The 24,584-nt window shown below is 39.7% G+C and overlaps 1 protein-coding gene across 1 annotated transcript in view; it reads right to left on the minus strand.

Annotated features, from left to right (window-relative positions):
* The window catches only part of LOC124717079 (nuclear RNA export factor 1-like), a 144,428-nt gene that overhangs the window by 86,743 nt on the left and 33,101 nt on the right, over positions 1-24,584 (minus strand). The window contains exon 6 of the mRNA XM_047243767.1: positions 12,365-12,491. Within this exon, the coding sequence (XP_047099723.1) occupies positions 12,365-12,491 (127 nt within the window). The remainder of the gene's footprint in view (positions 1-12,364; positions 12,492-24,584) is intronic.

The raw sequence follows: 24,584 nt of genomic DNA on the forward strand, positions 1-24,584 counted from the left end.
ACCTCAATATGCTTGTAAGTCCAACAATCAACTGGGAAAATTACAGTTTTGTTAGTGGTTTACATGGCAAACTCTACTAAATGTCTTCTCTGAAAACTACATAGAAGAGACAGGTCAGACCGCTACTCAAAATGGAAATATATCTATAAGCAACAAACAGACATGAAAGTTTTGAGGACATCCACATTGAAACTGGTATCAGAGACCAAGAGGCAGTTGTGGAAACAATAATTACTGAAATACGAAAAACATATAAAACAAGCAGAAAGGTACGTCTTTCAGTAAAGTAGATAAAAAAGCAATAGTGTTATATATGAAAAAGGAACATGAAATTTTTAGCAAAGGAACTATGGCTCAAGTTGAAAAGAACAGCTGACTATGCACTAGACAGATAGGAATCCAGCAGAACAGTTTACAATGGAAGGGACCCTCCGTGCTACACAGTCACTGTAAAGAAACTTCTAAAGAAATATAGGCTATTGCATAATAGCTGTAAACTAAGTGCAGAACTACAGATAGAGAGAGATGCTGAATGAAACACATTCGGCTGTCAAGAGAGCAATGAGAGAAGCTTTCGATGACTATCTTAGCAGAATATTGTCAAATGATCTTTCACAAAATTCAAATAAATTCTGATTGTACATGAAGGCCACTGGTGGCACCACATTTCTGTCCAGTCACTCTCGAATGAGACAGGAACTGAAATTGAGGGTACCCAAGGCAAAGTTGAAATAGTGTCAGCGGTCTTAACAAACGGCTGAAATTGTTAAAATTGAAAAAAGCTCCAGGGCCCAAAGGAATCCCAATCAGATTCTATACTGAATTTGTGGCTGATTTAGCACCTCTTTTAACTATAACTTATTGTAGATTGCTCAAACCAAAACCATATCCAATGTTGGAAGAAAGCACGGGTCACAGCTGTTTGCAATAGCCGTAATAGAAAGAGTCCACAAAACTACCATCCAACATCCTTGGCATCAATTTGTTCTAGAATCTAAGAACACATTCTGAGCTCAAACACAGAGAGGTATCTTGAACAGAGTGATCTCCTCCATGCCAACCAGCACAGATTCCGAAAACATTGATCACGTGAAACCCAACTGATATTTTCCCACATGACATACTGAACGCTTTGGATCGAGGCAACCAGGTAGATGTAGTATATCTTGGTTTCTGAAAAGTGTTTGACTCAGTGCCACGTCTATGGTTACTTCAAAAGTTCAATTATATGGGATACTAAGAGAAATTTGTGACTGGATTGAGGACTTTTTGGTAGGGAAGACACAGCAATTTATCTTGAATCGAGAGTCAACATCAGATGTAGAAGTAACTTCAGTTGTTACACAGGAAAGTGTGCTGTGATCCTTGTACACCATGCTGTATATTAATAACTTTGCAGACAATATTAATAGTAACCTCAGACTTTTTGCAGATGATGTAGTTATCTATAATGAGGTGCTGTCAAAAAGAAGCTGCATAAATATTCATTCAGATCTTGATACGATTTCAAAGTGATGCAGAGATTGCCAACTTGCTTTAAATGTTCAGAAATGTAAAAATGTGCAATTCATTAAACAAAAAAACGTAGTACACTTTGACTATAATATTAACGAGTCACGCTGGACTCGACCAGCTCGTACAAATACCTGTGTGCAATACTTCGTAGGGATATGAAATGAAATCACCAAATGGGCTGTCATTGGTAAAGCAAGCAATAGATTTCAGTTTATTGATAGAATACTGGTAAAACAAAGGAGAATGGTTACAAATCACTCATGTGACCCATTCTGGAATATTGCTCAAGTGTGTGGAACCCGTACCAAATAGGTCTAACAGGAGATATCAAACGTATACAGAGAAGGGCAGCACAAATGGTCGAAGGTATGTTTAACCTGTGGGAAAGTGTCAGAGAGATGCTGAAGAAATTGAACTGGCAGACTCTTGAAGACAGATATAAACTAGCCGGAGTAAATCTACTGAAAACTTTCAAGAACCGGTCTTAAATGATGATTCTTGTGTATATACTACAATCCCCTAACTACTGCTCACATAAGACTTGTGAGGACAAGATTAGATTAATTACAGTACATACAGAGGCATTCAAAAAATAATTCATGATTCTTGTGTATATACTACAATCCCCTAACTACTGCTCACATAAGACTTGTGAGGACAAGATTAGATTAATTACAGTACATACAGAGGCATTCAAAAAATAATTCATCCCGTGCTCTACACATGTATGAAATGGAAAGAAACCCTAGTAACTTGTACAATGGCAGGTATCCTCTGCCCTGCACATCACAGTGGTTTGCATGGTATAGATGTATATGTAGATGATCACATCCTGTAGAGTTACCAAATTTTGCCTGCTGTTCCAAATAATCTCAGATATTTTCTATAGAATTAAGAAAGGGTGATTTCTGTGGACCAGTTAAGGTGAGACGGGGTGCCCTAATGTGTTTCAGACTGCGATTGTACAAGGTGTGATCGAAAAGTAAGAGGAATTTTAATTTTTCTTAAACAACATTTATTTATTCATCAACATCAACTATGTTCGCTTCAAAGTAACCTCCTTAGATATAAAACACTTGTGACATGCTTTGTCCAGTCTTGGAAGCACTTCTGGAACTCACTCTTTGTTTTCGTGTTCAGTTCATCATCAGCAATTCTGTTCTTATCTCATGGCAAAATAATGTCCATTGATGGTTCTCTCCAGACTCAGGAATAGAAAGAGGTTGCAAGAGGCCATGTCTGATGGATCAGGTGGATTATGAAACATAACAGTTTTGTGTTTTGCCAAAAAATTGCAAACTAGCATGGAGGTGTGAGCAGGAGCATTATCGTGATTTAATTTTCACAAGTAGTTCTGCCACAATTCTGGCTGATTTATTTGCATTGCTTCACGAAAATGGCACATAATTTCCTTACTGGTGTACAACCATAAGGCAGTCTTCATGATGCACTCAAAGAAAACAGTAAGAAAACCTACACATGTGATCACATCTGTCAAATTTTTTATGGTCTTGGGTCTTCTATGTCCACGTCACATTGTTTTTGGTCGAAATTCAACAATTTTGGAACAAACTCTGCTGCTACATGTTTCACAGCCAAAAAATTGCTTGGTATGAGCCGAAGGACATGCCGGCACTATCAGCCACCACTCTGATGGTGACTTGGTAGTTTTCCAAAACCATTTTCTTTACTTCTTCTACATTGTCACCAGTAACCGATACACTAGGGTGTCCACGGCAGTCATCATTTTCAATGTCTTCTCAACCCTCTTTGAATCATTTGTACCACCTGTAAACTCTTGTCTTACTCGTAGTACATTCGGCAAAAGCCACAGTCAATGTTTCCAATGCGTTGCAGCACTTTATTACATTTTCAAGCAAAGTTTAATGCATATTCTTTGATCTATATTTTTCAAAAGTAACAATCCCCTTTGAAAAAAGTGTATAAGGAAGGGGAGAATTTGTAAACTAACACTGTAAGTGACCACCCATAAAATGTTGGTTCTCCTATGTTCACTATTGTCGGTTATTGCCCACTGTGTTATACCTATTATTTTACATGAATTGTGTGATTTTCTTTCAAGAAATATATGAGTACATAGTGTCCAAACTGCCATCAACTGACACAATTTTCTTCTTCTTATCATCCATACATTCTAGCATATAAACTACTTTCGAAGTGCAAAATGTACCACAACAAATAAAATATCTATCAAACGCCACACTGCACAACGTACTTGTGGTGAGACAGTCCCAATTCCTGAAATCGGCCAACCATGGTCTCTGGCTTGCTGAGGAGCACTGCAGTCCTGGGTCCATGGATGAATCACGGAAATCCGCTGCATTATGCCACACTTAAACAGACCCAAGCCCGTGGGCAGATCAGTGAGACTAGATCGGGCAGGCAGGGCCTGCACATTAGTAGAAACCGAATGGCTTCAGATCGGCAGGCCCAATCCATTATAGACACCTGCAGAAACGGCCTGCAGTTTTGGCCCCTCACAGAAATCCACTCTTGTCGCCAGCTATTCATGAGCCACAGACAGCATGTCGATGAAATGAGACGGCGGTGATCAATCCGTGCAACAGATAACTTGTTCAAATACTCTGAGAATCAATAATCAGGGTAGGTAGCAACTCACTGTAAAGATGATTGCTGGGCCACAAACAGGCACAGAAAAAGACCATCATCCTCTCTCAGCTAAATTTTCAGCCACAGCTTTTGTCACAAAATAAGAGCACACACACAATCACAGAATCACTCAGACACAACTCCTGCACACATGATCACTACCTAAGGCTGCTGCGTCTACAGTCTCTTAGAATCAGATCCAAACAAACCACTCCTCATGCCTCTTGTCGGCAGCTGCTAGGCTAGTGACAAGAAGTGATGGCAGCACTGACTGAGAGCTGAGGGGAGTGGTGGGGAGGGGAGAAGCAGTAGTAATGAGGGAGTGGGGAAGTGGCACACGTACTCAGCTACAACCAACCAACGACGATGCATGGCACCACAGTAAACAAACCATTTCAACTACTGGGACAAAAACCAGATTTTTCCAGTTTTTTTTTTTTCTTTCAAATTTCCCATATATTTCCCTGATTTTCAGAACCTGTGGCAACCCTGAATGAATACAATAACATGGGATGATCAAACAGAAGAAATTAAATTGAAATTAATACAAAAAATCATGTGCATAAATAAAACAAATGAAGAAAACAGCAAAAAAGTATAAATGTAAAATTTAATATGATGATAAACATGGTGTGGCAGAAGGTTAGAAATTTTAAAAAAAGTACATGTAAAGCAATTAACTGAATAAAAACAAATATCAACCTTATTTTGATATAGATTAAAAAATTAAAACATTTTAAATTACTTGATGAGTTTCAAACTGTCAACCTTCTGCACATCAGGTGCGTATGCTAACCAGTATGCTGCAATACCTCTACTGTCAATTTTTAAGGCTCCAGAATTTCACATAAAATTATGGTTTTTTTTCCAACTTCTCAAAAATGAGAGCACATCAGGGTGAACAGCTGCATGGGAACTTGACCTACATCACTGTATAGATGGTTTCAGAAACTTGATCTCACCCAAGATAACCTCTCCTTGTGAGTAATGAAAATGAGTAAGGATGAGGCGGAGGTAAAATCAAAGTCAGAGATACGAGGTGTCACCAGTGATGAGGATTTGCAACAAGGTAGCTCAGTTGAGAGCAGATAACGTGGTTGTATATAATTTATTGGCAGAGAAGGATCACGAAACATAATTGTTGAGGTCTCAGGTTCTAAGGGTGGCTTCAGCTATTGCTACCCTTGTTTCTCCTTCCCCTGGCAGGACATCTGAGGATGTGGTAGCATTTGTAGGAGGTCCCAAGTCATCGGCTGATTTAGGTGGTTGGTCGGATAAGCAGTTATCGCAGATCCATAGGAAGTTTGATGGGGAAGTGAAGGTATTTGTAAGGTGCACAGAAACATCATTTACTGCAGAGACTTTTTATTAACTGAGGCAGGGGTTGGAACAACAGTATAGGAAGCAGAATAGTGCACAGTTTTTGGTGAGGAGTTGGGTATTGCGTCCAGAATGCATGACGAGGCAGTGAAGAATTTCATGGACAGGACTAGGAAATTGAATGTTCACACCTACACGATCACAGAATGATGAAGTGAACAAGGTGGTGCTGCAGGAGGCCAAGCAATGGTCACTGGATGCTTTTCTGAGGGATTTTATGCCAGAGATGTCTAGGAAGGTGCATACTGGGGCAGCTAAAACTCAAGGGTTAAGTGAGCACAAAAATACCAATAAACTGAAAAAGTGGTGAGAGTGATGGATCAAAGACATTTATTTACATAAAATATAAAGTGTTTTAATTGTAGACGAACAGGTCAAACGAACAGGCAGTGCTACCAGCCAAGGAGGAGTGAGAACGAATTCAGAGGAGGGATGTTCTATAATGGGTGTGACAGACGGTAGGAAATATAAAGCTTTGTTGGACACAGGGGTGCATGTATCAATGGCCTCAACACAATCAGTGGGAAGGAGGCATTGGAACCCACTACATTATAATTTGCACAGTATGGGGAATAGTATTACACGACCACAGGCAGCAGTAGTGATGAGTTTTTCGTTTGAGGCAACCAGGTTTAAGCAGGAGGTGGTGCCTCATCTACATTAGAGGTACAGTATCGTGCCATAGTAGACCTTTGACAGTGTGTAGTGGAACTTAGTGGGAAGACATTCTGACTATGGGAAACTGTTATCAATGCTGATCTTCTGCGAAAACTATCTAATGTGGAAAACAACCCACTTAAGCTACAAGCAATGACATGAAGGTTCGATTCGCATGATTGTGTGTCAGGAAGCACCGGAAAGTCGCTATGAGTGAATGAGGAGCCTGCATTACCAGTTGATATATTATGCACAATAGAAAACCATTACAGGGTAGCGAAACAGTGGATGGATGTATCATTTGGTGAAACACAGTACTGTATGCATACAAGAGAGGCACAGAGACACAGTAGTACCTGTCAGTGTGGATAATTTTGGACCCAAAGAATTTAAGTTGTTAAAGGGAATGTTACTGGCCACACTGGAAATTCTGGATGAGGAAAATTGCTACACAGAGGGTGTTGGCTACAGTGGGCACAGGATGCTGCTAGGACTGCATTAATAAGAAACTGAAGCAGTTAAAGGGGACGGAGAGGACACAGTTGGAGGACCAGTTGCTAGAATTTCAGGATTTGATTCCTCTCTCTCCCAATAGAGCCACTGCCTGGTATGCCAGTAACACAAAACAAGATTCCAACAGGAAACAAGGGACCAGCATATCAGAGTCTGTTCAGAATTCCACAACTGCTGCAACCAGTTCCGGAGGAATTTATAAACCAAAAATTGGCTGCTAGAATTACAGAAGAGTATAGTAGTTCCTGGGAGCTGGAATTGTGATTGTACTGAAAGTCTATTGATGGCTCAGATTATGACCGATGCCTACCGAATTCTGAACTTCATGAAGACTGTAGACAATTTAGGGCAAAGCCACTACTTCTCGACAATAGAATGAAGAAGTGGATACCATCAGTTAGAAGTTGCTCCAAAATCTAGCCCAAAAATGGAAAGAGGAGGGGAGGGGGAGGGGGGGTGGAGGACGGAGGGGGGGGACCTGATATTGGTCCTTGTCCTCAGATTGCTATATGGGGGAAAGCTTGAAGAAGAAGGATGCTAGTTCTGATGGTGCCGTACCTGTTTGCCTGAGGCAGACTGAGGCCACTGCAGGACCATCCCCTGGACAGAGGAATATATTTTGCAAGCAACCAGACATATTGTTATCCAGCCACAGGTGGTCATTATGGTTATTATTTAATGGAATGAAATTAAGAGGCTAGACAAACTGGTTAGTGGGATAAAACAGTTAATGGTTAGTAGCAGGCGGATGAGAGAGGTCTTGAAGGAGCACAGGAATTTGCTTGAGACATGGATGTCAAACGAAGCAGATGCAGTAGGTGATCACTGAGTAAATAAAGGAAGGTCAGACCCTGAGGGTAGACTACCGAAGATCATCTTCGAGACAGCAGACACTAATGATGTGAGCGAGTTGAACGAAATGGCAGAGACTGCACAGGGTTTAGTGGAGGCAAATAAAGAAACTGTGGAGCGGAGTTCCACGCAGATCGTGAACACAGGGAGCAGCATGCTAAACAAGTTATGAATAAAAACTGACTAAGGAAATTGTGGATTATGCCAGGGTCTCGACTAGTACTTTGAACTGGGATTTGGAAGCAGTATGAGCTCGAGTGCCTGTACAAGATGCAAGAGTATCATTCATGAGGCTATTGAAGTCATCAGAGGATAGTATCGGGGATGCAAGATTGAAGTTAATGAGCTCGCAGGAAGCCATGCTTCAGGTGCTACATGGGCAGTTGCTGTCACTTGAACATTATTTGAGATGATTGAGGAAGATGCAAGGAGAATTGTAATTAGAATTACAGCTAGTGGTGAAGCCGAGCAGCCAGAACTTGCCACTCTACTACCATGGTGCTACAATGGGTGTAACCACGAATACTACACGATTGTATGTATTGGTGAAAGTACCAGTAGCGGGCATGAACACAGTGTTCAGGTGTTACATGGTACACACTTATATGGTTAAGTTAGCAAGTCGGGAAATTAATGAAAGTAAGAGAAGAAGAGGTGTTGCTATTAACGGAAGAAATTAGAATTATATATTAATACCTTCAGTTGCTGACGGGTGTTGATATATATCAACAGGGACAGGTGAAAATGCGTGCCCTGACTGGGACTCAAACCCAGGATCTCTTGCTTACATAGCAGATGCTCTATCCATCTGAGCCACTGAGGGCACAGAGGATAGTGCGAGTGCAGGGACTATCTCGCGCATGCCTCTTGTGAGACCCACATTCTCACCGTATCTGTCCACACACTACATTTGTAGTGTCCCTACCCAACACAGTCATTAGTCACGGAAGACATTCTTACCAAGTCCCAAACATGTTTGGAATTAGGAGGCAGTCCGCCGATGGTCAACAGGACTGTGTGTGATATTAAGGAACCCACATTTCATTTGACAGTTACTATGAGTTATTCTGCTGAATGTGAAATCGCCACAGCTGTATTGGTCAGAAGAAACTAAAGAGATGATGTCCAAACAAAACCCTACCTTCCTAAATGACACCAGGGAACCCAAGACTCGACTGTTCACAAAGTCAGACGACAGGCACACAGGAGGGGAAGATCACTGTGAAGCAGTTGTTGCAGCATGTGGAACAGTGCAGGGATGGTGGATGACAAGTAACTGTGGCCTCAAGTGTCACAATTTCTAACGCTGTAGTGACTCTAATCTTCCTCTTCCTAGTTCTCACATGTTTGAAATGGCATGCTACACAGAAGGCTGACCCAGTGCTAATCCAGTTTCCTGTAGGTCAGATAATTCGAGTGAGAGATGGAAGATTTAGGGAGCCAGAAATTAACCAGTACTCTGCATAGTATTTAAGAATAGCAGACTTAGTGTTTGATACTAGAGGGCAAATGTAAGGATGTAGAGGCATATATATCACTAGGGGGTAAGATAGATACTGTCTACAGGAAAATTAAAGACATCTTTGGAGAAAAGAGAACTGCTTGTATGAACATCAAAAGCTGAGATGGAAAACCAGTTCTAAGCAAAGAGGGGAAGGCAGAAAGGTGGGAGTAGTATGTAGAGGATTTATACAAGGGCATTGTACTTGAAGTCAATATTATGGAGATGAAAGAGGACGTGGATGCAGATGAAATGGGAGATATGATAATGCATGAACAGTTTGACAGAGCACTGAAAGACCTAAGTCAAAACAAGGCCCCGGGAGTAGACAACGTTCCATTAGAACTACTGTTATCCTTGGGAGAGCCAGCCATTACAAAAATCTACCATCTGCTGAGCAAGATGTACGAGACAGGCAAAATACCCTCAGACTTCAAGAAGAATATAATAATTCCAATCCCAAAGAAAGTAGGTGTTGACAGGTGTGAACATTACTGAACTATCAGTTTAACAAGTCACAGCTGCAAAATACTAACACAAATTCTTTACAGATGAATGGAAAAACTGGTAGAAGCCAACCTCGGGGAAGATCATTTTGGATTCCATACAAATGTTGGAACACGTGAGACAATACTGACCCTACAACTTATCTTAAAAGATGGATTAATGAAAGGCAAACCTATGTTTCCAGCACTTGTAGACTTAGAGAAAGCTTTTGACAATGTTGACTGGAATACTCTATTTTAAATTCTGAAGGTGGCAGGGTCCAATACAGGGAGTGAAAGGCTATTTACAATTTGTACAGAAACCAGATGGCAGTCATAAGAGTCGAGAGACATGAAAGGGAAGCAGTAGTTGGGAAGGGAGTGAGACAGGGTTGTAGCCTATCCCTGATGTTATTCAATCTATATATTGAGCAAGTAGTAAGGGAAACAAAAGAAAAATTTGGAGTAGGAATTAAAATCCATGGAGAAGAAATAAAAACTTTAAGGTTTGCCGATGAAACTGTAATTCTGTCAGAGACAGCAAAGGACTTGGAAGAGCAGTTGAACAGAATGGACAGTGTCTTGAAAGGAAGATATAAGATGAACACCAAAAAATGAGGATAATGGAATGTAGTCAAATTAAATCAGGTGATGCAGAGGGAATTAGATTAGGAAATGAGACACTTAAAGTAGTAGATGAGTTTTACTATTTGGGGAGCAAAATAACTGATGATGGTCGAAGTAGAGAAGATGTAAAATGTAGGCTGGCAATGGCAAGGAAAGTGTTTCTGAAGAAGAGTGTTTTGTTAACATTGAGTATATATTTAAGTGTCAGGAAGTTTTTTCTGAAACTATTTGTATGGAGTGTAGCCACATACGGAAGTGAAACACGGACGATAAATAGTTTAGACAAGAAGAGAATAGAAGCTTTCGAAATGTGGTGCCACAGAAGAATGCTGAAGATTAGATGGGTAGATCACGTAATTAATGAGGAGCTACTGAACAGAATTGGGAAGAAGAGGAATTTGTGGCACAACTTGACTAGAAGGAGGGATCGGTTGGTAGGACATGTTCTGAGGCATCAAGTGATCACCAATTTAGTACTGGAGGGGAGTGTGGAGGGTAAAAATCTTAGAGGGAGACCAAGAGATGAATATACTAAGCAGATTCAGAAGGATGTAGGTTGCAGTAGGTACTTGGAGACGAAGTAGCTTGCACAGGATAGAGTAGCATGGAGAGCAGCATCAAACCAGTCTACAGACTGAAAACAACAACAACAACAACAACAACAACAACTAGTTTTACAGGTCGAGGGTAGAAGTAATTATAACAGAAAACTGGGCTGGGGTAGGGCCCAAGAAACTGGGTCTTCTCCATAGGGGAGGGCAGTGTAGTGCTGCAACCCAGTCTTTGATAAAAAAGTTATTTAGTCTTTACAACAAGGAGAAGTAGCACAGAAGCACCATATAGCATAAGGCCAGCAGTGGCATGTCGGTAGCTGCCAGTGTGGTGACAGGTGGGTCACAATAACGCACACACCAGAAGATTCTGCAGCGAGGATAGCCAAGCTTAGCAGTAAGAATAGCAGTGCTTGGCAATAATAGCACCATACAGTGGTAGCCAAATGGCAGGCTGTGTCATGACACCTGGGTGAATCTCTGGTCATGGCAACGTGACTAGCTGCTGGGATTTTGTGAAACAAATGAGCACCAGAGGCATATAAAAAAAAAATCTGGATTTTAAGGCAGGGATCACTCGTCATCACTGGAGGCCAGCTTTACCACCACAAAGCCAGAATAACGCTGGACGGCAAGATAAACTGGACTCTGCCAGTTGCAGCCATAGGTTCGATACCGGGGTGAACCTGCCATCTGCACCGAGACCTTCACGGGACTCGGTGTCGCAGGACTGCCAATCTGTTGTCCACGACTGCCGCCTCTGGCACCGAGTTCCTAGCATGACTCGGCTCTGCGACGTGAGGTGCCAGCCGACTCCTGTCCGAGGGCAGCGAGTTGTACTCCCTGCACAGCAACCTCCTCACGCCACCACCGTATCTGCGTGCATAGCCGAGGGCCGTCTCCCGAGTGGGAAACCGTACCAGCATAACATTACGCACCGCTGACGCCGATGGCTGTGGCCTACGGAGGCTGTTGGCCCAGCAGCGAGAGGCACCTGCTCGGCAGCAGCACCCGTACGACAGCCCCAGCCGAGGTCTACAACAAGAGGCGTGCCCCCACCTCACTATGCTATGTATCGAGATTAATAAAACTCTTTGCAATTGTTAAAAGAGTTTTCACTGGGCCCCACGGACTGTCAGCACCTATCCCTGCCCTCCACCTCCCACCATTCCCAGCACGCTTCACAAACAGACTGGCACATAACGTCACTTTACTGCCCTGATATACATCAAAAGTGGATGGCCATGGAACTACCTGTCTGCAGTGCTCAAATCAACCACTGCGATCTCTTAAGAAAGTGACTGATTTAGATGGTGCAGCTATATACAGTAATATTTCATGAATTTTCGCCTCTCAAGGTGTATTTAATCAGGGGAATGACCAAAGAAAAAGTTAGAACCTTAAAGGAAAAAATTGACAACAACCTACACAAAAACAATTTAAAACAAGGGAAAATCCAGGATGGAATGTAACCTAAGCAATAAAGGCGACATGATGCATTCATCACTTATCACATAAGCCACTGTAAAATACCTTACCATATAATTGCTTCCAGAAGCAATATAGACTTTGTTGAGAAGCACAGCCATAAAGTGTGTCAAATTTACACACAGCTCTTAACACTAACATGTATGATGAAGTCATATACTCACCAGGAATGCTAGTCAGGTGTGACAGGTCTAAGAATGTCCCGTCAGAACTGAGCCTTTCACTGATAATTTTCTGCAGAATTGCAGAGAGGTTCACTTTCTTGGCACGAAGCTGGACTTTCAATTCAATCTGTTGTCATTAAAAATATGTATTAGACAGCGTAGAAAACTATCAAAATTTCCTGAAAGAATAAAACACAACACCAAATGATCACTTCAAATGCCAAAGACAACACAAAAGTCCTCAGATAGTCCTGTGCAAAAGGAACTACTGTAAATGTTAAATACTAGACAAATAAACTGTGTAAATGGTTTCACTATAGAATATACGATGACCACAACCAAAGTTGAAAGCAACCATTTTTAAACTCAAATTCCAAAGTTGTAACAAAAATTTACAAGTTTAGATGTCTACAATCTGCACAGACAATGAAGAGACTGAAAAAAATATACGATGAGAAAAAGGATATTATTGCAATAGCTAAGTGAAGAACAGCTGAGGGCCCTGGAGACTCTGGAAGCATTTGGTACAATATATAATGATAAAAGAGAGACTTCAAAACCAGATTTCAAATCGTAAAACTTTTCCAGAGGGTGCTGTGGATTCTGATGATAATCTAATGGTGATATCTGCAGATTAAAACTGAAGAAATTAAGGGAAGGTAGAAAATTAAGGAGATGGAGTCTGGATAAATTGAAAGAACCAGAGACTATTTAATGCTAAATAATACAATAAAAGAAGAATAGTGTGTTAGTTCTAGTTTGGTCAATTTTGGAATGACCATGCTTGGAGGCAGCACAACAACTAACACAAAGAGTATGAATTGGCATGAAATTTATGTAATGAGAGATAATTACTACTTGCAATACTGCAATTAAAGCATGAATTCTTGTTGAAACTAAATTGGTGCCATGAACAATCTTCATCGCAATGTAAGAAAAAAACAATGCAAAATACCAACACTGATGTCACACAAACTGTAATGTGCAGCAAACTTGGTGCTTAACAAAAAGTCAATTGTTTGATTATATTACGCTGACATTATTAAATTGTCTCTAATTTTCTGTGGTTAATCCACTATATATTGTTTGTATTTTTATCACACATATCAATTACTACACATATCATTGACGCATGAGTAAAAATTACACATACTTTTTGTGTGAGATCTAAAACAGAAGTACTCTCAGGCAAGATTGAAACAAAAGCTGTTAAAAAAAATGAATATTCTCTGGACATTGTTCTATTGTTACTAAGATAATTTTAAAAGCCTATCTTTGCTGTCTTCTGTGGCAGTGTACCAATTTCTTCTTACTAATGAGGAAAAGAAAACATTTATATGAAATTGATATTGCAAGAAAAATAAAAAACAGTATTACACAATTATCCCACACTGTACACTGACATTATATGGAGGTGTATAGTGTTAGGCAGTATCATATGATTAACTGGATGCTATATTAGCAATGGGGGGGGGGGGGGGGGGGGGAGGTCTCAAAGCCCTTTAATTCTCAATCTTTTAGATAGACTTACATCATGTTAAGTGGAGATGTCAGCTTTACATTATTATATTTACATATACTAATACAAATAATTAAAAAGAAAACAAGTTATAAAAAAGGGGGGGTACAAATATCAAATACTGTGCATATTCAACAACGCTTGGCCAAGCCTCTTTCATTACTTCACCCACGCGTGTATCAAGTAGTTGGCGGCCTGGCATTGGGACTTTAACAGTTGCGTTCCCACTGAATACTTTTATAGCTCGTGCATGTCCATTTCACGTGGAGTGAGACAGCAAAGTTGTTGTGTATTGCACCGTAGATTCTTCCTCAAATATTTATTCATTTCTTGTAAACGGTGGGTGTCTATGTGGTAATTTTGATGCTGTGGCAGAAGACCTCCAATTTTACGGCCCAGGACCCATTGTTTACCCGTCATAATGAGCTTATTCAGCAGAGAGGAAATCCGTTGATCAGCACCTGATGATAAGGTAAGTTCTTTATAAATACTTCTCCATTTATTCATAGCTGAGTGTGGTTTCGTAAAAAATTTTGTAGGTCTGGACACGCGTACTAACACTCAACTTTTGGAAAAAAAAATCACTATTACACAGGTTCTTTGCTGAACTGCCATGAAACTCTATTAATCACTTATTTTGCATAGCATGTCTACTTTCGTATGCTGTTACTCTTTAAACAAATGTTATTTACATAGTTACAATTTTAATACATTCATATATTACATATTATTGCTGACATTCCACTCTCACTTACTTCATAAACAGTATATAAGTTTAGTTTGTAAATAATAGATTCATTTACATTCATATTATAGAATAAACATACATAACCTCAGTTACATTGATCATCCTTATATACATATATACATCTGTATGTTTGGCTATCACAAATTTTTTACATGAGAAACGTTATACACAATTCCTTTCACATTATTCATGGGACCTTGTTATTTATCTATGGAGCAGGTGGGAAAGCATCGGCATCTACTTCAAATACACTATGCGCTGCTTGTCTAACTACACTTAGTATCGCCTTTAGGAATTAAGGAAGGAATCGATTTGACTACAGGTCCATCGGACTACCAAGGAAAGAACGTATAACTCATATATTGTGTTACAAGAAGACTCTCAGTCAGCATTATTCATGGTAGATCCTTGTTGTGTTCCTACTGCATGAAATAGAATAGAAGAATAGAAGGAAGTGATGTCTTTAAATATGTCTGCTTGTGTCTGTATGTGTGGATGGATATATGTGTGTGTGTGTGTGTGTGTGTGTGTGTGTGTGTGTGTGTGTGTGTGCGCGCGAGTGTATACCTGTCCTTTTTTCCCCCTAAGGTAAGTCTTTCCGCTCCCGGGATTGGAATGACTCCAAAACCCACTTCCTTCCGTCTTTCCCTCTCCTTCCCTCTTTCCTGATGAGACAACAGTTTGTTGCGAAAGCTTGAATTTTGTGTGTATGTTTGTGTTTTTTTGTATGTCTATCGACCTGCCAGCACTTTCGTTCGGTAAGTCACCTCATCTTTGTTTTTTTTATTATATATATATATATATATATATATAAGTTACGCTGAAATTATTAAATTACCTCTAATTTTCTGTGGTTGCCGATCTTATCTTCTTATGGTTGCACATAAAAGTCATGCTTGTAAATAAAAATATTCTTGCGTCTATGATAACTCTTAGTATATATATTTTTGTTTGCATTTTTATCACACATATCATTTACTACACTTAGCGTTGACACACGAGTAAAAATTACATGTCCGTTTTGTGTGAGATCTAAAACATAAGTACTCTCAAGTAAGACTGAAACAAAAGTTGTTAAAAAATTTGAATATTCTCCAAACATTGTTCTTTTGTTGCAAAGATAATTTTAAAAGCCTATCTTTGCCATCTTCTGTAGCAATGTACCAATTTCTTCTTACTAATGAGGAAAAGAAAAAATGCATATAAATTGATATTGCAAGAAAAAATAAAAAAAGATATTACACAACGGGTAGTTTTGAGAGACGAAATAATGAAAGTAGCTGAAGATTACTTATTAACCTGAATATAATGTGACCCTGAATATAAGACCATCCCTTATTTTAAGAGTCTCCCTGAGAAAAATTTATTTTTTAAAATGTCCTCATTAATCAAAATAACAATTTTTTGTGATGTAAGGTCTCTGCCTAAAAGGTTAACATTTAATCTATTTCAAACTTAAGCACTGTCTACATTTTGATAATACTAGGAAAAATAGAATAAGCAAAAAGAAATGGTTTACATTATCACTGACTTCTTTGTTTATTGTCATCTGTGGTATCATTTTTTTAATTACCATAATAACAGGACAGCTGTCAAACTTTTCTCTTCATTGTCACAAATATTTGGTTATTTCTTCCGAATATGTTGCAATTTGTAAAATTATGATTACAGTGGGACCCAAGAACGCAGCTGTTTTTTTCTGAACACATAGTGGATTTCACTTCTACACTGATGTGAGAATGTTACAATGTCCCTTGCTTCTAACCATATTGTCTGCTCACCGCTCTCTCACTGGCCCCCTGCTGTTTCCATCGTACCTCACAGTGAGTGTCGATAACACCGCTGCATAAAATATGTAAGTATGCCACTCAATCTAGACTTTTAGCATCTCCTGCAGAAATGTATGCTATTGATGACTATTTATCAAATTTTAAACTCGGTTCGATTCCAAGTACAAATAGAGTCACGTAAACTGAAGTTTAAACATGGTAGATGTTCATAAAAAACCAAAGTACACAGAATAGGTTCCTGTGGTTGGCAGCATGACAAAATTTGCTGCCTGCTCAACACTCCCATTCCCGTGCTCATCATATTTCTCAGCCAAGTTGGTTTCACAGTTCCTCCTCCAACCCTTCTGTAGTGTTGTGCTTGTGCAATAGTGAAACACAGACGGCAATGCCTTCTAGGGTGCAGGTCATATGCAACAATAGCAACTACACATAAATAAAAGATCACAATCATGATGCAGCCCGATTTTTATAACTTTCGCTTGTCCTGCGAGCCAGGATGTCTGTTGCTACTACCTTCACAATGTGTCTTTCCGCTGTAATATATTCTTGCAGTAACAATTGCAGTCAGTTTGATGTGACTTATTCCATTTGCCAGACATTCAGTACTGGATTAATTTTCTTTCTTGTTCCATCTGAATGTCTACATCTTGTTGTAAAGCTGACTAAAAGCTGGGTGAAGTTTTCCCCTGGTATTCTAATATGTGAACAGCAAGGGAATTTCTCATTTGCAATCCTCTCACAAGGGAATGTTCAATCAATACGTTACCGCTTTTTCTTTGTTTGATAAGGTAATTGTAGTTGCTGGTGTTACTTTCAGAGATAATTGATGATGGTATGTTGCACTATCACTCGAAGAGTCTTCATGAGTGCAACTTTCATCGGTGTCTTCGCCATCTGTAGATTCACAGTCTGCAATATCGAGTGTTTTAGTTGTTTCTAGCCACATGTCTGTGCCATTTACATGCTCGTCTAGAAGTTTAACAACCATTTAGCACAACACAATCTTCAGGCGTGTTTTCTGCTGATTGCTTCATTTGGTGTCTGTGGTATATCTCCATGGCAAGCAGCAAAACATTTACAGGGTTCGCCATCATCTGTGAGGGGAGATTGAATGTTCAGTTAAAGTGGCTTGCGGAGTATAGATGAACATGTACAGAACATTTTTCGCATCTCTAACCAGTTTCAGGACGGTATGTTTCGAAATACATACCAGAAATTAAAAGGAAGTGCATGCCACAGAAACGAATATTCATTTCCCCTTTCCACCAAAATCGTGCAGCGATATTCCTCTTTAGTGAACGCTGCAATAAGACAGCTGCACTTCCCGACCATGTGCACAATGCTTGCGACTCGCCAGCCGTCACTGCAAGCGCCAAGCAGGAAACACAGCCATATTCGTGATTTTTTTTAGGTGACTTCCAGTTCATGTCAGCAGCTACAATTTTGCATACAGACCTTTTGTACAGTTAATAACAGTGCTAAAAAAAAGCAATACATGTTTCGGCATGACAAGTCTGACCATTCCCTTGTCAGTAAATCATTACATTTTCTCATAACCAAATAAAATACTGACTTGCATTCAGAATCAAGTAATGGTTTATGAGGAACAAGATTTTCACCTTTGAATGTTATCTTTATTTAAAAACCAGCACAAATTTATGTGTATGGCATCCATATGTGTATGAGAACTTTTATTGTAAACCTGTTCAAATGCAACAAAGGTCTTTAAGTTAGTAGAATTTAATGCTATTTCCTCCAATGTTTCACAAAATTGTCAATTTTTTACGCAGAGCATTAGGTTGTTGTAGTGGCTAGTTCACAGTTTCTCACTGATCCCTTGCACTAGTGCTGCAAGCCAAATATCACGTGATTGTTCGAGCGAGGTCGATACTGTATAGAGTTCTTTGGCATATCGGAAACTCTCGAGCCTCTTCAAATGTAAACATTGTTTGCTACACTCTACCTTTCAGAATTCTTCAAAATAAATTTGTATGAAACCTCAGTAACTAAAGCCTCGTTTGTAAATATAAGATGAGCCCTAGATTAATCTAGTAAATACTGTAAAAATGTTAACCTGAGCAGCAATAATTTAATCTGCAAATATATAACAACGCTGTACTTTTTGAATGATGAATTTGGAAAAGAACCTTGTTTTGTAATCGGGTAAATAAAATAAGTAGGTAGAAACATAAGACTTACTTGAAATCCTTGGATATCAAACAAGATGTTGAATTTAACTGATGAAAGAAAAATAAAAATGCAGCAAATGGAAATAGGCAAAAGGGGGCAAGGATGTAAAAAATGAGACAGACAGAAAGTGCAAAAGAGCTATGCAGGCTCAGCTAGAGGAAAAATGCAAGACTGCACAAGCAGGTATATGTAGGGAGAGGGAGAGGGAGAGGGAGATGGGAGATGGGAGAGGAATAGGGAGATGGAGAGAGGGGGACGGGAGGGAGGGAGGGGGGGGGGAGAGAGAGAGAGAGAGAGAGAGAGAGAGAGAGAGAGAGAGAGAGAGAGAGAGAGAGAGATGCCGCCAGGAAAATTAAAGAGACCTTCGGAGAATAGAGATGAAGCTCATGAATATCAGGAACTCGGATGGCAAGCTGAAAGTTGGGAGATACAGAAGATGTGTACAAGGGAAATGAGCCTGAACACAGTATTACAGAAAAGGAAGATGAAGTAGTTGAGGATCAGATGGGAAAAAGATTTCACTATTACTGAGATACTTGGGAGAGCCAACTATGACAAAACTATGCAACCTGGTATGCAAAATATATGAGAGTGGGAAAATACTCTCAGATGTCAAGAAGAATGTCATATTTCGAATTAAAAAAAAAAAGGCAGGTGCTGATAGGTGTGGACAAATTAGCACCTTTCATGCAGTAATCCTTTGATTTAAAAATTCCCTCTCTTCCAGATGCCAGTGCGGCAATGCCCCATACTGTTGGTAAATGGTATATGAAGTCGTTCAAATCAGTCTCCAACTTTGGGAAAAGAAAGTTCTCAAGCATATCAAGATAAGTGCTTCCTGTAGCAGCATTCTTGGCAAATAAAACTAGACCATACACTTTTTCCCATAAACTGCACAAATCACATCAAATTTCGGAGAGACCCTCTCATGTTGCGCAGCTTCATGTGGTTGTTCCATCTCCTATATTCTCACATTATGATGGTTCATCTTTCCATTTAAATGGAATGTTGCCTCGTCACTAAACGCTAAGCATGGAAGAAAACTGTTATCCTCCATCTTGCCAAGAACAAAATTACAGAACTCCACACATTGTTGTTTGTCACCTTCACGAAGAACTTACAGCAGCTACATTTTGTATGGTTCCATGTGTAAATGTCGACACAACATATGTCAGTGGGGGTATGTTGAGCTGTCGAGATACATGATGAAGAGATTTCTGCAGACACCTTGTGAAAATATAGCAGATGTGTTCAAGATGTGTCAGACACTTGGGGATGGCCCATATAACCTGTTTCTCGGAATTTTCCATGCCATCATCTTAATGCTCCATGCTGTGGGAGGATCCACAGCAACACACCAAACCTAGTACAAAGGTCATGCTGAAGAGTTATTACTGACCCGCACTGCACATAACGTAAAACACAAAATGCTCCTTGTTGTCCCGGCACCATTTTTGCTAGAACTGAAGTGGGCACACACTGCTGCTACCTAGCTGGAACCATGTAAAACTCAAGAGTTTGCTCTTTCCAATAGCACGTTGCTTATGCACATATCTCAAACAACATAATAGTTACGATTTTTTTAAATCGGACGATTCTTCTCAATACACCTTGTATATCAACTGGCCTGGAGAGAATGTGTGGATTATTCCAGTACCACAATCAAATATTAAAGATACATTAAATAAAGAAGGTAACTAGAGAAAAAAACAAATGGGAAAGGATTGACCCGATAGCGCATAAATTAGGGGACTTAGTAAAGAAGCATAATAGAAGTCGAAAGAGTGAAGGACTAACATTCTTACAAAGGACCATATGTAATAACACATACCCCTCACCCGAAAGCAACTGTGCTAACCAAGCCAATAACAAGAAAAGAAAAAAAGGATACTTAACATGCAAGATTCAAAACTCTTTGCAGTCAGTGAGCAACAAATTCGTCACTATATTATGTTCAAATTTAGAGCAAAGTAGGATTCAATGAAATCCCACAACCATCTTTTAGGTTAAAGAGTATGATGCAACAACTATGGTAACTATGAAAGCCATGGATGATATCAAACCATGAGGTACATGATAAAGGAGAATTAAGTATTAATGTTACAGTTACTAATAGAAATAAGTATTAACTGTCCATTGGGATGTTCTTTTAAGATTTGAAATTTCTATTTTTTTGCACGAAATGGGTATATTACTTACGAATACATTGTAGGTTCAATCAATTTAAATTAAAGATACATGGTATTACTATTAAATGATGCACATGATGGAAGCTTTAGTGGATAAGATGATGTGATCCAAGTCAGATATTCAGGAATGATATCTCCTGGTTTCTGTCTGGAAGAGAATTTGGACCTGCATGACATAGTTCAACCTTCAAACTTCATGGATGTAATTTTTTTGATTAGAATAATAATGGTGGTAAACATGATTAACCTAAGGAACCCACTAGATGTGTGATACAGGCACGACAGTAAGTGGATGTGCACTAGAACAGTGAGAATGCTATGAAATAACTGTGTATCTAAGAATCAGGATTTCAGTATATGAACAGTTGGGGCCATAAGAAGCAGAAGCTTATAGTGGGCATGCTACATGAACAGTGGTTTTATGAACAGATAGATTCTCTCAGTAGTAATGAAAGACAATCAGGGTAAGAAGCATATGTTGTGAATAAATGAGTAGTAATTACGTAAGTTACTGTATGCTCTCATTTATTATTGACATGTATGTAAGCAGGCATAGTCACGCAATCTTGAGGAGCAGCAGATGTAAGGGTGCAAATACACATGGTGGTCAGTGGGAGATGGCAATGTGCACCCTTACTGCTGATTTGAGGTTACAAGATCATGAGTGTTTGTGTTTACAGAAAATATGAGGTCTGTCCAAAAAATTCTGGAACATTCGTAATTTCAAACCAATAGTGTGTTGGAGCGAATTGTGGTTCACATCCCTGCAATCACCTGTGTTTACTGTGTAACTACCCAAAGTTTCACTGTTGTATTTCTGTCAGTTAGTGTTCAGTGCTTTATTAAGTAGAACGTTGCATCGCACAGTTTGCGAATTTCAAAGTGGCAGAGTTAGAGGAGCAACATGTATGCATTAAATTGTGTGTGTAACTCAAGGAAACCTTTACAGAGACATACCAAATGATGCGGGAAGCCTACAGAGATGCATGCTGAAGCCATACTTGGTGTTACATATGAATCACACAGTTTAAAAATGGCCGGATGGAAGTTAATGATTACCCTTGTTCAGTACACTCTTCAGTGTCTACTGATGATGCTTATAGCAGGAATGTCAACAAAATTGTGCGTGCCAATCAAAGACTGACTGTCCGAGAAATTGCAGAAGAATGTAACATTTCAGTTGGATCGTGTCATGAAATCCTGACACAGTAACTTGAAATGCATCGTCTTGCCACCAAGTCTGTCCTAAGGCTCACAAATCAACACCAGAAAGACCTTTGCCTCACAATCTGTGAAGAGCTTTTGGATAGCGCAAATGAGAATGAGATGTTCCTTATGAGAATCATAACTGGTGATGAGACGTGGGTCTACAGTTATGATTTTGAGACCAAGGTTCAATCATCGCAATGGATCGGGAAAGGTTCTCCAAGACCAAAAAAAGCTCGTAGTTCAGGTAAAATGTCAAATCCACGCTGATAGATTTCTCTGACTTTGAAGAAGTAATTCATCATGAATTCGTGCCACAGGGACAAACTGTTAATCGGTGGCACTATCGGGATGGGCAGTGATGTCTGCGAGAAAATTTGAGAAGGCAACATCCTGAAATGTAATGAGATCATTTGTGGCTCTTGCATCACGACAATGCACCTGCACGTTCTTTGCTGTTGGTGCATGACTATTGCACAAAAAACACAATTACTCTGCTGCCTCATCCTCCACATTCTCCAGACCTGGCCCCAGCGAACCTTTTTTTTTTTATTTCCAAAGTTGAAAATCACATTGACAGGACGAAGATTTGCAATAACAGACGGCACAAAAGAAAATTCACAGTTGGCGCTTAGCACAATCCAGCAAGAGGTATACCGTGATTGCATCTCGAAGTGGAAATGGCATGGGGAGCGATGTATCGACTGTGCGAGAGAGTATTTTGAAGGAGACCACGCGCAGTAATTAAAAGGTAAGCAGAGAAAAATTTTGTGGACGAAGTTCCGGAATTTTGAACAGACTTCATATATAAGGCTGAGAAATGAATTTCGAAAGACTAGGTTTAAGTAATAACAGATTTAGGTAAAAGGAAATTAGGTTCTGTTTGTATTGGTGTGGTAATTTATATCGGAGATATTCTGGAGGTGCCAGATGGCTGCTCATGACATCAGAGCAGGTACGACTCAGAGTCTGCTGAGCAGCTGGCACGCCATGGAGCTCCTTCTGTGGAAAAGTTCTGTGATTGTGGACTTGGTGACCAGGGAGACATATGGGTAACAAAGATCTGAATTTGACTCAGAAACTTCATGAGGGTCTGTTCTTGCTATTGATTGTAAGAAGTTGTTGTCAGTCAGAAGTGAAACCAATTTGTAATTGGAATAATAAACCCTTGTTTGTGAACCCACCAGTGACTGTTACTACATAATAGTAGTCATTCCACAGGAGGAGTCTGGTGGAAGGCAGGGTCCCTCCAAAACAAGTATGGAGATCATATTAAGGAGGAGAGAATCCTCACACTTTTTCCCCACTTTGACATACCTTATAGAAAAAATAAATTCCTGCAAGAATAATGTCCACCTACTGTGTAGCAACTTGAGAGTAGCGTTAAAGATGTGCGAGCACTACGGACGATGTTACCGTGTATGCTAATAGGTATTTAAACCTTTTCAAAAGCCCATACAAATGGAAATGTCTCTTTTTTCATTATGCCATAATTTCTTTCAGTATACGTGAGCATATGGCTGACAGATGCTGTAAGTGTGTTTACAACTATAACATTCAATCATGTTTCTCAGTACAACTGGGCCCTGAAGCCATCGTTTGAGGCATCTGCTGCAAGATGAAACGGTTGGTTGTAATTGGGATGTACCAGTAATGGTGCTGATACTAAACTTTCCCTGATAGCTAAGAACTCTGCTGTGCATTCTTGTGGCCATTGCCACACTGAATATTATTTCAATAATTTGTTCAAAAACTTTCTGTAAAATCGTGCAAGCCCAAAATATGCTCACAGCTGGTTTTTGTTCAACAGTTGTGAACATTTACTATTTTTTTTTTCATCAGTCTACTGACTGGTTTGATGTGGCCCACCACGAATTCCTTTCCTGTGCTAACCTCTTCATCTCAGAGTAGGACTTGCAACCTACGTCCTCAATTATTTGCTTGACGTATTCCAATCTCTGTCTTCCTCTATAGTTTTTGCCCTCTACAGCTCCCTCTAGTACCATGGAAGTCATTCCCTCATGTCTTAGCAGATGTCCTATCATCCTGTCTCTTCTCCTTATCAGTGTTTTCCACATATTCCTTTCCTCTCCGATTCTGCGTAGAACCTCCTCATTCCTTACCTTATCAGTCCACCTAATTTTCAAAATTCATCTATAGCACCACATCTCAAATGCTTCGATTCTGTTCTGTTCCGCTTTTCCCACAGTCCATGTTTCACTACCATACAATGCTGTACTCCAGACGTACATCCTCAGAAATTTCTTCCTCAAATTAAGGCCGGTATTTGATATTAGTAGACTTCTCTTGGCCAGAAATGCCTTTTTTGCCATAGCGAGTCTGCTTTTGATGCCCTCCTTGCTCCGTCTGTCATTGGTTATTTTACTGCCTAGGTAGCAGAATTCCTTAACTTCATTGACCTCGTGACCTTCAATCCTGATGTTAAGTTTCTCGCTGTTCTCATTTCTACTACTTCTCATTACCTTCGTCTTTCTCCGATTTACTCTCAAACCATACTGTGTACTAATTAGACTGTTCATTCCGTTCAGCAGATCATTTAATTCTTCTTCACTTTCAC

The sequence above is a fragment of the Schistocerca piceifrons genome, chromosome 9, assembly GCF_021461385.2.
Source record: "Schistocerca piceifrons isolate TAMUIC-IGC-003096 chromosome 9, iqSchPice1.1, whole genome shotgun sequence".
Lineage (NCBI taxonomy): Eukaryota > Metazoa > Arthropoda > Insecta > Orthoptera > Acrididae > Schistocerca > Schistocerca piceifrons.